Here is a 15,494-nt window from a genome sequence, read left to right as displayed (position 1 = left end):
CTGTTCCAATTCCATTTAATAGCAAGATATTGAAGGATGAAGAATCCTTCAGTGTACCTTCTGCCATCAATTAACCTCCTTCTTGTTTTTGCAACTGTCAGGTCTTAAAAGTGTGGTGCTCCTGCTTCCTAATGGATGAAGTTCTCCCTAGACTGTGTTCCAGAGTTGCTCTGAGTAGATTTTTTTTTAAAAAAAAAGAGATGGGGGAGAGGAGAGAAAAGAAAATGCAGTTACTCTAGAGCAGTACAAGCTTCTACTGCCATCAAAGAGAAAAAAACTGCCTTTGCAGCAGTACAAGTCTGACAAGGCAGGAAATGTTAGTCTAAACTTGGGTTGCAAATCTGGATGTACTCTCAAAGCACAGGTCATTCCACTGCAATACTTTTCACCCTTGAATGCCAAGAGATTTATAGTTGAAGGATTTTGATTTTTTGTAAGCAAGGGATTGCAGAGAAGATAACTACATTCTCTACCCATGCCCAAAGTCAAGTGCTCCACGTCACCTGATGCATAAGCCAGGCGCCCATTAAAGACACCTTCCATACCTTCAAACAGCCCAGCAGCTTTAACCATGTCAAAAAACTACAAATCTCTAATAAAAACCTCAATAACTACAATCTGCAATGTCAAACACTACTATTTAAGTGACTATTCAAAGAAAAGTCAAATCAAACTCAGCATGACTAGTGTAAAATGTAACATATGCAAATTAAGATGACATGATACAGTGAGGCATTCTTTACAACACCTCATTCAAAAGATGTATAGCTAAGATGGCATTATACACATATACAACCTCTTTTACCAAAGTGACCAAGGTTGTGACTTGAAGCTCAATTACCAAATATATTTATTAATTTATGTTACTCAGTGACACAGGTGTGAGGAGCCTCAGACTGAAGTGTATGACTATTCCAACAATTTGGACAAAATAAAGAAATCTTTCCACAAGCATAAATAAGATGCCTCTCTTACACAATTTGTGCTACAAATTAGTAATAGTTCACATATTTAAGCCAAAAAAATACTGATCCTCTGCAGACCAATGTGAAGCAAGCTTTATTGTATAAACATTCGAATGATCAGAATAAATAAAAAATTTCTCTTGCATCTATAAATAGTTTTAATGAAAAATTAAGTAAAAAAATACTCGTGTAGCGATCAATCTAAAATGAGGTTACTTGAGAGAGGCTTGCAAATTGGATAAAATCTGGATAATTGGGTTGTTTTAAAAAAAAATCCCATTATCTGTACAAAACCCCTCAATGTACAGAATGATAAATCTCTTTACAGCCCTTGGCTTATTCCAAAATGGCTTGAGATAGCCTTCATGTATTTAAGATTCAAATTTGATTTTAGGTTATTTTCTGCTTCAAGGTTTCTTTCCCATGTATTTGTAAATACTCAAAATTAGAGCTGGCCAAAATTTTTCAGCAAAAAAAAACAAAATTTTGAGAATTTGTTTTGATCTCACCAAATTGTTTGTGGGGTGGAGTCGGGGGGTAGAGGGGATTTCCAAAAGATTCATAACATTTTGTTTTAACATTTTCAGAATGAAACATTTTGATTTTCTAGTTTGAAACCACTTTCTATTTAAAATTTCTCAACAATGTAATTAAAAAAAAATCAAGTGTTTAATAATCAAGTGAAATAAAATGTTTCAATTTTGACAAAATATTTTGTCCAACTCAACACATTTTTGACTTTTTAAAATCGCAAACTAACAAAAAATGGCTATTTGCCCAGCTCTACCTGAAATGCACTGAACAAAATTAGGAAGATCTTTGCCAAGAGCAAGGATATTGGGTGGTACTACAGTAATATTTTTCATGGGATTTATATTTTATTCCATGTAATATGTTATTCAGTGTGAAGAAGAATGAGTTTCTACTTTAGAGAAAGTCCACTTTGATTATAGGAAAATATTCTTTCAGAAATTTGTCATCTGGGCTGTCTTTTGTTACATTAAGTCTGCTTATCAAATTCAATTCACATCTCATGGGTCAGTTTCACTGAATCAGCCGCATACTTTAGAAGCCTGATTAAAAGCAAGGTACATCTGTAGAGATACTGTGTTGGTGTCCAATAACAGAAGTTTCTATTCAAAACACTAGAGAAAATTTCACACTGGTGAAAATTTGAAGAGGACGTTATACAAAAAAAAGTTTACTTGAATCACTATTGCCTTGGTACTTTGTGAAAATATTTGGTTAAACAAGCATATTTTCTCTTAGCATCCACCTCATACTGCACTGATTCTGCAGTAAGAGAGCGTGGTATTGACAGCCTCACCACAGAAATACCTGTTTGCAAGATAAAGTGCACTAGGCTGCATAGAATCAGTGTTTTAGTGACTTAAAACAGATCCATCAGATTAAATCTTGCAGCACTATTGTACTTTTCATTTACATGCATTAATTTTTACTATTTTGGTGTTGCATACCTTACAGCTTCAATAGTTTATGGTTTCATTATCAAATTCAACAGTTTGCAATTTGTCAGGATAGGTATTTAGATGGTCCACTCTGCTTACGTTTCTGCTACGTTATTTAGGAAGTTACATACTTCTAACGTTTTCCATTTCAGTATTAACCACAACTTCAAACAACACTAGTAGTATTAACCCTATAATCAGTTACAGCAAGCTGCATTTAGTATTAGTGATATTTAACTTTGTCCATTAAGTTAGGTAGTCACAATTTATCTAGCAATCATGAAAAACTATAGTGACACCACTGTACTGCACGAGGTGATTGAGGAAAGTCTGCTAGTAAGAGGTCTAGCAATTCAGCCTAGTATAGACAATGGATAGAGAAGCTGATCAGAGAGAAAATGTTATAAAACAAGCCAATTAGTAAGTGCAAGCTAGGCTAGCAAAGTTACAAAAGTGATGTGATAGGCAGTAGATGTATAAAGTCAATATATTTAAATGGTTTCTCTATTGTACACATTCTCATTTAAGCTGTTTTTGTTACTGAAGCTTACCTAATAAAGATCCACAGTTAGGTGCAGAGCACCAGTACCTTTTATTGGTAATATTAAAGGCTAACATTTTCTTTAAAAAACTCTTAAGTTCATCTATCAAAACCAGTCACAGAAAGTGAAATACATGAACAAAACTACTCCACTTTGTGAACACTGCTATAGCCAAACAAGGATAATATATAGCTTAACATCAAATGGAAAGAGTTACGCAAATTAAAGGGCCACAGCTAACTTAAAAAAAAAAAATTCACATTTCTGTCTGAAAACTTAACTGCAGTAGGTGCAAATTAACCGTTAGATTATTACTTACATTAGGAAAAATATTTTTCCTTTAGTCAGGCCAACTGTTCCCCTATACAGTAAGATAGTTTCTCCTTTGTTAACAAGATCCTTAAAAAATGAGGGAGCATAAAAACCCTTGTAAAAACACTAACAGGGGTTTATAAATTCAGGATATGTTTAAAAGCTCCTCTATTAGAAACTGGAACTTTAAAAAAAATTAGGTTAAGTGTCTCTTTAAGATTCAAATGTGAAATTATGTGATCTAACACATCTGTGCAAGTGGTAACTCAAACATTGTCATTATCTGTTCATGAGTTGGTAACAATGCAATGCAAAATACATATAGTGAATTGAGGTATTTGTATTAAGGTCCAAACAGGTGATGCAAGGAAATATGCAGCAGGAGTTTTTCTCAAGTTTAATTTGAGAACAAACATTCAGCCATCAGTCCAATCCAGGAAGTCTGCTGATGGTGAACTCTGGCCAACTTCAAAAGATGTCAGATATAACAAGTGGCCTAACCATTTAGATAAACAATTCAGAAGTTGGATGGTTTAACCAGATTGAATCTCAAAAGTTTGAGACATGTCTTGTCATTAGTATTTATAAAAGGAACACATTTGTTCTATAGCTCAAGTACTAGAAACAACAGGAATCTGAACAAATATTTTAGAATCTTGCCAATCCAATGGCAGGAGTGGCAGATAACTTACTTAGTGGAAGAGAGCCTCATATAATTTCCCAAATGCTTCATTAAAAGATGTCTGAATTTATGCTTCATGTAAAATCTTCTCTAATACCTATTAGATCTTATTTATTTGTAAATCATCCTGTCTTCTGAACCCAAGAGTAGATCTAGCTACTCTATTTTAGAGAGCTAAACTAGACTGGTTGAGATATTCAAGTAGTCTCATCAGTGTAAAAAATTTTTCCTAAGCATTTCATTTAAAAATTAGATGAGTAAGAGTATGCTATCTCCAGTATTTCAACAATTGAGTATTCTTACTTTTATCTTCCTGAATTATTCCCACGTCCTTTGCAACATGTACATTTTAATATGTTTATTTTCAGAAGAGCTGTTTAACAGTGGATCTTCCCATTGCTGATGTCAGTTGACAGGATGGCAATATGTATTGCTTATAAGCCAATGTGAACTTCAAGGACCAGTTCAGTCCCAGAAGTGAATTCCAGTGCAGTTAAGTAATCTGAAATTTTAGTCTAATTTATGAAAAAGTTCTAATTTGATAGTGGTGTTACAATGGGAACTAGGGACTTCAGCAGCACAGGATCTAGCAGAACAAATCAATTTAACACAGTCACCTATTTTTGAAAAGTTCAGAAAAGATTGTTTAATCATGACAGTGAATATTTGCATGTACCAGAAGCCATTCTCTTCTGCTAAGTCTACCACACATGGAACAGTGTGAAGTATCTGATAAACTTTGTTTAGAAGTTATCAACTTATAATATCTAGAAGAGTAAGGGCGTTTCTGAGATCAAAGAAATCTGGTCTGGAATCAAAGATCTAAGGACAAGACAGACCAGGCACAAATGAAAACAATGCAGATGCTCAAAAGACAACGAAAAGCACTTGTTCTTCATAGCATAACCAGCCAAGGAGAGTCATGGCATCAACTCAATTGCCCACTTGTTAAAAAAAAAAAAAAGACTAAGTGAGCATAGCTGACTCACCCAGGGCATGTAATGTTTTATGGATGAATATCACTGCTGTATTAATTATCATCAATAGCCATGGCAAAGGGTGGATATGGATTTTTTTTTTCGCACCTGGGAGGGTAAGTTTCCATGAAAACTTTGTAAGGCTGACCTAACAAACCAGAATGAAGGAAAGCAGAAAAACAGGTGAATGCACGTAGGTGTATAAGAGGGCAACACATGGAAATAGACTAAAGATTGGCAGTGTGTGTTGAATTGGAACATTTCAAAGTTTCATTACTAGGACTGCATTTAAAAACGTGTTTAGGGTGACTTGGAAGTCTAGTGGCAGTGCAACACAGTGAAACATGAGAAATCTGAATTTTCCTCCTACACAAGCAGAACATGGTAACGCAGAGACAATATGCTCAGCCTCAGAGCATTTGGTTGAAGCAACTTATATCACTCTCTAGTGAAACAAGCAGCAACAGCCTTTCTTCCTCTCAGAGGGCATTACGTCACAGGAGAAAAAAGGGGAAATGTGAGGCTAACAGGGCAAACAAGTGCAAAATATACATTTAATATGTGTACCCACTGGTAATGCTCTCCACTACTATGCAAAACAAAACTAGGGCTGGATTCATAGTCCCAGTCTCTTACTCTTCAGGCCAAGAGCAACCGAGAGTGTTTCCAGGGCATACACTCAACCTGAGGGAGAATGGTAAAGAAGTGCCTCATTGTTCTACAGTGACCCATACTGTTGATTAAAAGATAATGTTGACACACTCCAAAAGAAGTCCTGTTCAAATCCTTCTGAGTCAGAAGGATGGCAGCTCCAGTACAGGGTGTCACTGAAGCCAGAGCTTTAATATGAGGGAAAGAGATTGAATGATAAAAGATTTGACATGTAAGATTAAACCTCTGCTCCATTTAGCCCAATAGTTTGGTCCCCACAGTGGCTAATAAGTGTACTTCAGAGAAAAGCTAAACCCTCAAAGTGCACCCAACTGATTGTGCACCGCTGTACATGGAAAAGAAAAAAAATCTTCATGACCCCTGCATGCAATCGGCTAATGTGCTGAAATGTAAGGTTTCATTCTCTCGATCATAATAAATATACCCAAAATTGACGTGTGAACTGGAAAAAAAAAAATCAATGCCTACATTTGTGTTTAAAAAAACTGAAGCCGTTTTAGACTGATATAAAATAAAAACTGAATTAAGGCTGGGTACAAAACTACATCCTAGTAATGGGTTTCCCAATTGTCTAGGAACTGTTTATTTGTAAAGTAGCCCCCCCTGTTATGTTTTATACTTCATATTTCATGAATAGAAGTTATTTTGGTCAATTAATCATTTGTGGTCTCTGAAAGGGTTTTCCCCCGTTTATATTCAACCTACCTGCCCATAGTTGTCTATGCCAGTTACTAATCTATTTAAGTTTAATAAATCAAAAGCTGTCCTTAGAGACTGGCCAAGAGTCGTAAGTCCTTCAGCTTGAAGGTTTTTCAATTCATTCATAAAGGTTGCATGGTTTTCTTTCCAGCCAGCCTGCAAAGAGAAAGGCAAGAATGCTTATCCTTCAGATGTTAGCTGTGTACAAGGGGAGCCTTTTCTGTTACAGATTATAAAAATGGTGTCTTCCTCTCTTGCATGCATGTGGTTAAAAAATACCCCCCAAACTACCAACTCATCTTCCAAGTAACTAAGAACCTCTTCTGTTCTAAAGGCTTCAAAACCCAATCCCACCCCCCGCCCAAGCCTTTACGCCCCCCTTGTCCCCCACCCAGCAGAATATCAGCGTTTGGGTCCACGGTCCAAAGAGTGAGCCTACAACTTACTGCGGGTCATTAGAATAACCAGAGCCTGGTCCACGGCAGCGGACGGGGCCGGTCAATGACCTACAGCAGGTTCCCTTCTGATGTGTCATGTGGAGGCTCCAGGTCTCCACGCACGACGAGGGGGAAGCGCCAGCCAAGGCTGCCCGGCCCGAAGCAGGTACCGCTCCTCGCCGCCCCTGGCAGCCGAACTCGCCTTGGAGTTGCTGTCACTTCTCCTAACTTGAATCAATATCCCCCACAGTCCACTGCTGCTCAGACACCGCACAGGAAAAATGTCGGCCATGTTGATGTCAGCGCCGCCGCCGCTGCCAGAGCCTGTGTGTGCCTGTGCAGGGCGAGCTGCGCTGCGCCGCCGGGAGCGCGGGGGAGGGGCGGGCAGCCCGGCCCGGGGGAAGGAGGGCGATTCACGGGGGTTACCTTGATCGCGTGGGGAGGCTCCTCGAAAGTGACCAGCATGTACCTGTCTCCTCTGCTGGCGGGGTCCCGGGCGCGGAGCTGCGGGCACAAAGCGCAGGGTTACCCGAGGGAGCCAGCAGCAGCGCCCCGCATGCGAGCCCCCGCCCGGCCCTCCCCAGCCCCGCGCCCCCGCCACCGGGGCGGCAGGGCGCCCCCACCCTCTCTCGCCGCTTGTCGCAGGCAGAGCCGGTACCTTCATGAAAGTCTCTACAGCGCCTTTGGCTATGTCCAGATAGGTGGTGCCCAGATGGGTGCGCTGGTTCATGGAGGCGGACGTGTCTATCAGGAAGAGTAAGATGGGCATAGTGCGGAGCAGCAGCGGGGCCGGCGGCTACATGGACGGGGGCGGGGGGCAGACACGGGGGACGGGCAGTAGGAGCTGTGAGTGCTCTGCACCGGGAGGAGCGCCTCCCCGCCACCCCCCTCCAGGGAGCTGCCCTGCTCGCCTTTGTGTGAGGGGCCCGCTCGAGCCCTGCACGGGCTGCTTTATGAGGAGAAGGCGGACAGGGCTGCACGGCTGCCACCGCTGGCCCCCCTGTTGATGTTACTCAGAAGTTTCAGGCGGAGCAGCCGCAATCCACCCACCCCAGCACTTTCTCTCTCTGACTGAGGCGCTTCCTCGCTCGCAGTCCGCTTTTAAGGCAGCCTGGGCAGGTCGGGCACCGCCCCTACAGGCACGTCCCCAAGCCACGTGACCGCTTCCCTGCCCCGCCATAGGACTTCCGACGACCCTTCATTAGCATATTTAAATCGTGGGGAAAGAGAAACGAGGCGGCTCTAGCCGTTAAGGGAAAGGCAGTTGATGAGCACGCGTTCTAGTGGTGCGCATGCGCGTTGCAGCCGGTGCCCTGCCTCAGCGAGGGGGGGTAACAATGACATAGTAGCCCCGGCTGCCCTGCACAGGGAAGGAAGCAACCCATAGGAAAATGCTCAGCGGGGCTGGCTGGGAACCGTGGGGGGAAGTGGGGGCTCGCGAGAAGGGGGTGGGGGGGAAGAGGGGCCCCGCGGGACGGCCCGCGAGAAGGGGGTGGGGGGGAAGAGGGGCCCCGCGGGACGGCCTGCGAGGTTGGGGTGGGGGGAAGAGGGGCCACGCGGAACGGACCGCGAGAAGGGGGTGGGGGGAAGAGGGGCCCCGCTGGACGGACCGCGAGGTTGGGGTGGGGGGGGGAGAGGGGCCCCGCGGGACGGACCGCGAGAAGGGGGTGGGGCCCGCGGCTGTTTATAGTAGGGTAGTTCTCGGCCGTCAAGGAGGTCGGTACAGCGGCCCGGTACGGGACCGGATGCCCGGCTGAGGGGAGCTGAGGACCCAAGGATCGGCTCGGGAGTGACCTGCGGGGACGGGGCCCCAGTGAGAGGACAGAGGGAGCCGCTTGTCTGCGGGGAGGGGGCCAAGCGGGCGCTGGATGCCCGGGAGGCAGCAGGGCCTGTCGCGGGGAGCCGCTCGCCTAGCGACGGCCGGGGCAGTGACTGCGCGCTGGCCTAGCAGCTCACTCGATCCGGTCCCCCCGCGACTCCCGAGTGAGTCACGGGGCGGCGCTTGCTGCTGTCTGCGAGCCGCTCCTGTTCCTGTAACGCAGGCGCCCAGAGAGTGTCCCTGGGGCTGCGGGAAGGCCTCGCTGGGATCCTTCTTGGCGGGGGCGGGCACAAGGGGTAGCCGGAACAGGGAGCGGGCGGGAGGCGTGCTCACGGGGGAGCTCCCGCTCGGCCTGAGCTACAGCGGGGGCTGGGGCCGACCGACCCCGCCCGCCCGCATCCATTCCAGGGTCTGTAGGGACTGGAGGCGGGGGGCGGGGTGTTGCATTCTACGTGAGGAGGCGACTGTCTCATGGGAGGGTCAAGGGCGGAGGCTTTGGGGGGTGACTCCCCCATTGGTGTGGGGGAGGCAATTGCTAGGCATGGGGTGTTGCGGCCATGTCTGGGGGAGGAATTGGGACAGATGCTCTGTCTGAGGGCTGCGGGACGCAGTTTTGCAGCCTCTGGAGGAATAGGCTGGGGCAGTTCTACTGTGTATCTTTCAGTGAGACAGGCTATACGTTCAGATTGCCACACCTTGAGACAGCGTTGCATGCTTGGAGTGCTGTGGTTTTGACCTTAGAAGAATTGCACTTTTCTTCTGGTTGGATCCAGGGGTGCTAGAACTGGGGGTGCTGCATCCCTTGGCTTGAAGTAGTAATAACAACCAAACGCATGGTTTCTGCTTTCAGCACCCCCACTATAAAAATTGTTCCAGCTCCCCTAGTTGGATCTGAAATGTGATACTTACCTTGCCCAATAAAAACAAAACTGCCACCCCACAAATCACCTACTCAAAGAACTTAAAAAACTAGCAAGATTTTGCTCCCATTTAGTTTAAAGAAGCCACGGCTGTGCTGTTTCTCAGGTTAGGTAGGGCCACAAGATCTGAGGCCAGGCCACAGAAGCAAAGATATGACACTTCCTTTAATTTAAAGTGGTGAGTTAAACTAGTGTGCATACCAGAAGTTTAAGGTAGAATCATAGGACTGGAAGGGACCTCGAGAGGTCATCTAGTCCAGTCCCCTGCACTCATGGCAGGATTAAGTACTTGCAACTCAATCTGTTTTGTTTAGGGTTTTTAATGTATGAACAATTGTGAATAGTGCACAGGCAGAACCATCTCAATTATAAACTGCCAGGGGCTCAGACTGTGCATCTTACAGTTTGTCTAGGCTAGGAAAAGTGGTAGATAATAGGTTGAGGTTAGGGGGTGCATTTTGGCTAACCCCAGTCTAACCTCTTCTCAATCTTTCCTCAGTCAGTGCTGAGGCAACCTAAACTTACTTCCAATAAATCATATAGTGCTGGGGCTGCTTCCAATCAATTAGTGCAGGGTTCCCACCAGTATGCTGGACCCCTCTGCTCCCATCTCTTTCTCCAGCAATTGGGCCTCTTGCTTTTCCTTTCTATTCCCCTACCCTTAAAGAAGTAGGAAATCAGAGGTTTCTTTTCTCTTCTCACTTGGGAATTTAGCAACAGCTCAGGGGCTGCTCTGTTCCCCACCTGATTTTCTCTTCCTGTGAAAAATGTACCAGTTCCAGTTGATGTGCTCCCACCACTCCCAAAGAACTAGAAGCTTAGGAGTTGCTATGCTCCTTCCTTTCTTACCTCCAGAAAAGAAGCCAGGAGTTCCCAGCCTTATTCAGCTCACTTTCCCAGGCTCATTTCAAGGTAAAACATGGCTGCTTACAGTAACTGTGGTTCTTTGAGATGTTTTGTCATAGAATATCAGGGTTGGAAGGGACCTCAGGAGGTCATCTAGTCCAACCCCCTGCTCAAAGCAGGACCAATCCCCAACTAAATCATCCCAGCCAGGGCTTTGTCAAGCCTGACCTTAAAAACCTCCAAGGAAGGAGATTCCACCACCTCCCTAGGTAACCCATTCCAGTGCTTCACCACCCTCCTAGTAGGAAAAAGTTTTCCTTACTATCCAACCTAAACCTCCCCCACTGCAACTTGAGATCATTACTCCTTGTTTTGTCATCTGGTACCACTGAGAACAGTCTAGATCCATCCTCTTTGGAACCCCCTTTCAGGTAGTTGAAAGCAGCTATCAAATCCCCCCTCATTCTTCTCTTCTGCAGACTAAACAATCCCAGTTCCCTCAGCCTCTCCTCATAAGTCATGTGCTCCAGCCCCCTAATCATTTTTGTTGCCCTCCGCTGGACTCTTTCCAATTTTTCCACATCCTTCTTTTGACTCATATCCAGCTTCTCGTCTACTGTAACCCCTAAGTCCTTTTCTGCAGAACTGCTGCCTAGCCATTTGGTCCCTAGTCTGTAGCAGTGCATGGGATTCTTCCGTCCTAAGTGCAGGACTCTGCATTTGTCCTTGTTGAACCTCATCAAATTTCTTTTGGCCCAATCCTCTAATTTGTCTAGGTCCCTCTGTATCCTATCCCTACCCTCCAGTGTATCTGCCACTCCTCCCAGTTTAGTGTCATCTGAAAACTTGCTGAGGGTGCAGTCCACGCCATCCTCCAGATCATTAATGAAGATATTGAACAAAACCGGCCCCAGGACCGATCCTTGGGGCACTCTGCTTGAAACCGGCTACCAACTAGACATGGAGCCATTGATCAATACCCATTGAGCCCAATGATCTAGCCAGCTTTCTATCCACCTTATAGTCCATGTATCCAGGCCATACTTCTTGAATTTGCTGGCAAGAATACTGTGGGAGACCGTATCAAAACCTTTGCTAAAGTCAAGGAATAACACGTCCACTGCTTTCCTCTCATCCACAGAGCCGGTTATCTCATCATAGAAGGCAATTAGGTTAGTCAGGCATGACTTGCCCTTGGTGAATCCATGCTGACTGTTCCTGATCACTTTCTGCTCCTCTAAGTGCTTCAGAATTGATTCCTTAGGACCTGCTCCATGATTTTTCCAGGGACTGAGGTGAGGCTGACTAACCTGTAGTTCCCTGGATGATCTTCCTGCCATTTTTTAAAGATGGGCACTACATTAGCCTTTTTCCAGTCATCCGGGACCTCCCTCGATCGCCATGAGTTTTAAAAGATAATGGCCAATGGCTCTTCAATCACATTCGCCAACTCCTTTAGCACCCTTGGATGCAGTGCATCCGGCCCCATGGACTTGTGCTTGTCCAGCTTTTCTAAATAGTCCTGAACCACTTCTTTCTCCACAGAGGGCTGGTCACCTCCTTCCCATACTATGCTGCCCAGTGCAGTAGTCTGGGAGCTGACCTTGTTCATGAAGACAGAGGCAAAAAAAGCATCGAGTACGTCAGCTTTTTCCACATCTTCTGCCACTAGGTTGCCTCCCTGATTCAGTAGGGGGCCCACACTTTCCTTCACTTTCTTCTTGTTGCTAACATACCTGAAGAAACCCTTCTTGTTACTCTTAACATCTCGTGTTAGCTGCAACTCCAAGTGTAATTTGGCCTTCCTGATTTCACTCCTGCATGCCTGAGCAATATTTTTATACTCCTCCCTGGTCATTTGTCCAATCGTCCTTTTCTTGTAAGCTTCTTTTTTGTGTTTTAAGATCAGCAAGAGTTTCACTGTTAAGCCATATTTACTGTTCTTTCTACACATCGGGATGATTTGTTCCTGCAACCTCAATAAGGATTCTTTAAAATACAGCCAGCTCTCCTGGACTCCTTTCCCCCTCATGTTATTCTCCCAGAGAATCCTGCCCATCAGTTCCCTGAGGGAGTCAAAGTCTGCTTTTCTGAAGTCCAGGGTCCGTATTCTGCTGTGCTCCTTTTTTCCTTGTGTCAGGATCCTGAACTCGACCATCTCATGTTCACTGCCTCCCAGGTTCCCATCCACTTTTGCTTCCCCTACTAATTCTTCCCTGTTTGTGAGCAGCAGGTCTAGAAGAGCTCTGCCTCTAGTTGGTTCCTCCAGCACTTGCACCAGGAAATTGTCCCCTACACTTTCCAAAAACTTCCTGGATTGTCTGTGCACCGCTGTATTGCTGTCCCAGCAGATATCAGGGTGATTGAAGTCTCCCATGAGAACCAGGGCCTGTGATCTAGTAACTTCTGTCCACTTAGATCCTGCTATAGATGTATACACATGTCATGTGTAAGAGCAGTCTTTTGACCACCAGTATCGTGCATGTGTCCTGCACCATTACCCTGATCCCGCCTCTCCTGAAGATATAAATGAGTGGGTCCAACTGCCTCTTAGTTCCGTTGCCAGTATAGAATCCTAAATTTAAAGGACTCCACAGTAGCAGCAAAGAACGGTGGGTCCTGGGATCCATATGGACAAAACGTCTTGTAAGGCAAATTAATTATTTTTTCTTTTAATTTTTCCCCACTTAAATCTCACTGTAGGTGATTGGCTAGCAGCTGTCTCCCTAAGGAGTTGGGTGCCACAGTAAGACTGTAGGCTTGCCCTACTAAATTGAGTATCAGAGCTAGTAACTGCAACTAGAGAGTAATATTGAGTAAAAGTATGTACTGAATTCCAAGTGGCTGCCCTGCAAATTTCTGATAGAGGAATGTTCGTCAAACATCAAAAAGGTTGCTTGAGCCCTAGCTGTGTATGCTTTAATCTGAGGAGCTAATTTATTTAGTTTCCAGGAGATCTAATACAATCTGATATGCATTTCTAGAGTCTGTAGGTCAAAATAGCTTGCCTTGTAGACCTGTCCCTAAACACTACAGGTGTTCAAGGTGACTTTTGGAAGGGTCTTGTTTTGTGAAGGTAGTTCTATGTAGGTAGTAAGAGAGTCTTTTCAACAAGTCAGGCATCTGGAATTTTGGTTCTGCAGGAGTCAAAAGAAGTTTGGGAAAGAACATTAGGTGTATAAACTGATTAGATGAAAGTCTGAGATCACTTTGAGTAAGAACTTTGAGTGAGTCTTAGAATCACCTTGTCTTCGTGAAATATAGCGTAAGAGAAACCTGCCATTATGCTTCAATCTCAGTCATTCTTAAGAGAAGCCAACAAAAATGTTTTCTTGATAGAAATAGAGTGTAAAGCAAGAGAGGGCCAACAGATCTAGTCTGACCTGTGTGTCACAGGCCACTAACCCAGCTACCCTTGTATTGAGCCCAATAGCCTGGATTAGACTGATTAGACTATACCCTTCAGGAGATTATTTTGTGCTACAGGCAGAAAACAGGACGAACTGAGGTGCACCAATGCTTGCAACCCCTGCAGTGGCAGGGAATTGATTTGGTGAGATGTACCCACATGATCCTAGCAAGTGACTGATGCTGCGATGTGAGATGATAAAAGGAGCATGGTGCTATAGACAAAAATTGGGTTTCTCTGAGGGCCAGGAGCATCAAATTGAGCGTGAGAGGGTTATATTTCTAGTGGAAATGTGGATCAGATACTTCAGAAATGTAAAAGATGTGGGTGCAAAAATACTGTGTGATCGCAAATTGGATGGTGATGGGCATGTACTGCAGCAAAATATACCCTCCCTGAGCTGATTGAAAATCGTCAGTGTTTCAAGAAAAATAAAATAATCCAGAATAACAGGAATAGATATCTCCAACGATTGAAGTTGTTGCTGAGCAGCCCCAAATGAAAGATCTTGCCATTTGGCTCTATCAATTAGCCTTGTAGAAGCCTTTGTGCTCTGAGTCAAAATATCTTGTACCTCTCTAGAATGACTCCTGTGTACTGCACTTAAGCAGCTAGCATCCATGCTGTCAGATGTGGGGGTGATGGGCCTGGGCATAGGCACCAACTCCATGGGTGCTCCAGGACTAGAGTTGCCACAGAAAAAAAAATAGTGGGTGCTCAGCACCCACTGGCGGGCCCCCCCTCCTCCTTCCCTCCAGTGCCTCCGGCCAGTGGCAGGCCCTGCCAATCAACTCTTCTCCCTACCCCCAGTGCTTCCCACCCGCAGCAATCATCCATTTGGTAACATGCAGAAGGTGCTGGGGGGGAAGGGGGCAAAACGGGGTGGGGGCAGGGGTGAGCAACGCATGCCCCAGATGCTGGGGAGTGGAAGGGATGGGATCAGCCCCTTTGGGACACTGCACTGCAGCGAAGTGGACTGGCTGCTGCCTGAGAGCCTGGCGGGGGAGACAGATTCCACTCCCGGCTCGGATGCTGGGGACTGGAGGTGAGCGAGCCGGAGCACCAACCCTGGCAAGTTTCTGGCTCATCCAGCAGCCAAGCCTGGGAAGGGAGCGAAAGCCTCCTCCTCTCCAGCCAGGCTCTTTCAGTCAGTTGTTGGGTTGCAGAGCAGCGACCGGGAGAGGCTGGTGTTAGAAGTTGCTCCCTCCTGCTCCCCGCCTGGGTTCCCTCCCTCCAGGGAGAGTGGCGGAATGTGCCGAGGGAGGGACCAGGTGCAGTCGGAGGACAGAGTGTCCACCCGCAGGTAACGTGTGGCGGGGAGAGTGTGGTGGCCCTGGGCTGGGAGCAGGGGGTTGGGAGGCTGGCCAAGGGGGACATGTGACCTCCCCATTAGATCATGCCCCCGAGTATGGGGAGGCACCAGTTGTCTATGGGGTGCCCTCAGGGGAGAGGGCGGGAAGGGGTGGGTGTGGGGCCTGGGAGGAAGGGGTGTAGTGAGGGTGAGGCCTGGGATGGAGAGGGGGTTGAGCACCCCCTGGAAATCAGGAAGTCAATGCCTATGGGCCAGGTGTAAGATTACACCATGATTCTCAAACAATGTCCAGAAATCATGCCGGTGCTGACAGCATTAATGGGTCTTTGTCCTGTCAGACTTTTCTGAGGACTCTGGAAATTAATGGAATTGATAGGAATAGACATCCGGTTTCTGTTCCACTGGATCATGAATGTATCCAAACATGAGCCTG

At 45.6% G+C, this 15,494-nt stretch overlaps 1 protein-coding gene across 4 annotated transcripts in view; it reads right to left on the bottom strand.

Moving 5' to 3' along the window:
* Positions 1–7,721, bottom strand: part of LOC112104760 (integrator complex subunit 6) — an 86,322-nt gene extending 78,601 nt beyond the window's left edge. For 3 of the 4 annotated variants that reach the window (XM_026653637.1, XM_024197278.2, XM_026653639.1), the window contains exons 1-3: positions 7,414–7,721; positions 7,182–7,259; positions 6,325–6,474 (exon numbers count right to left, since the gene is read on the bottom strand). In XM_026653637.1, the coding sequence (XP_026509422.1) occupies positions 6,325–6,474; positions 7,182–7,259; positions 7,414–7,524 (339 nt within the window). In that variant the 5' untranslated portion in view covers positions 7,525–7,721. Of the gene's footprint in view, positions 1–6,324; positions 6,475–6,764; positions 7,260–7,413 lie in introns of all 4 variants that reach the window. The other variant, XM_026653640.1, reaches the window with a different exon arrangement.
* Positions 7,722–15,494: the final 7,773 nt, after the last annotated feature.

This window comes from Terrapene carolina, unplaced genomic scaffold (assembly GCF_002925995.2).
Source record: "Terrapene carolina triunguis isolate 2854851 unplaced genomic scaffold, T_m_triunguis-2.0 Scaffold142, whole genome shotgun sequence".
In the NCBI taxonomy this organism is placed as follows: domain Eukaryota; kingdom Metazoa; phylum Chordata; order Testudines; family Emydidae; genus Terrapene; species Terrapene triunguis.
This window is presented reverse-complemented; position numbering and strand designations above follow the sequence as displayed.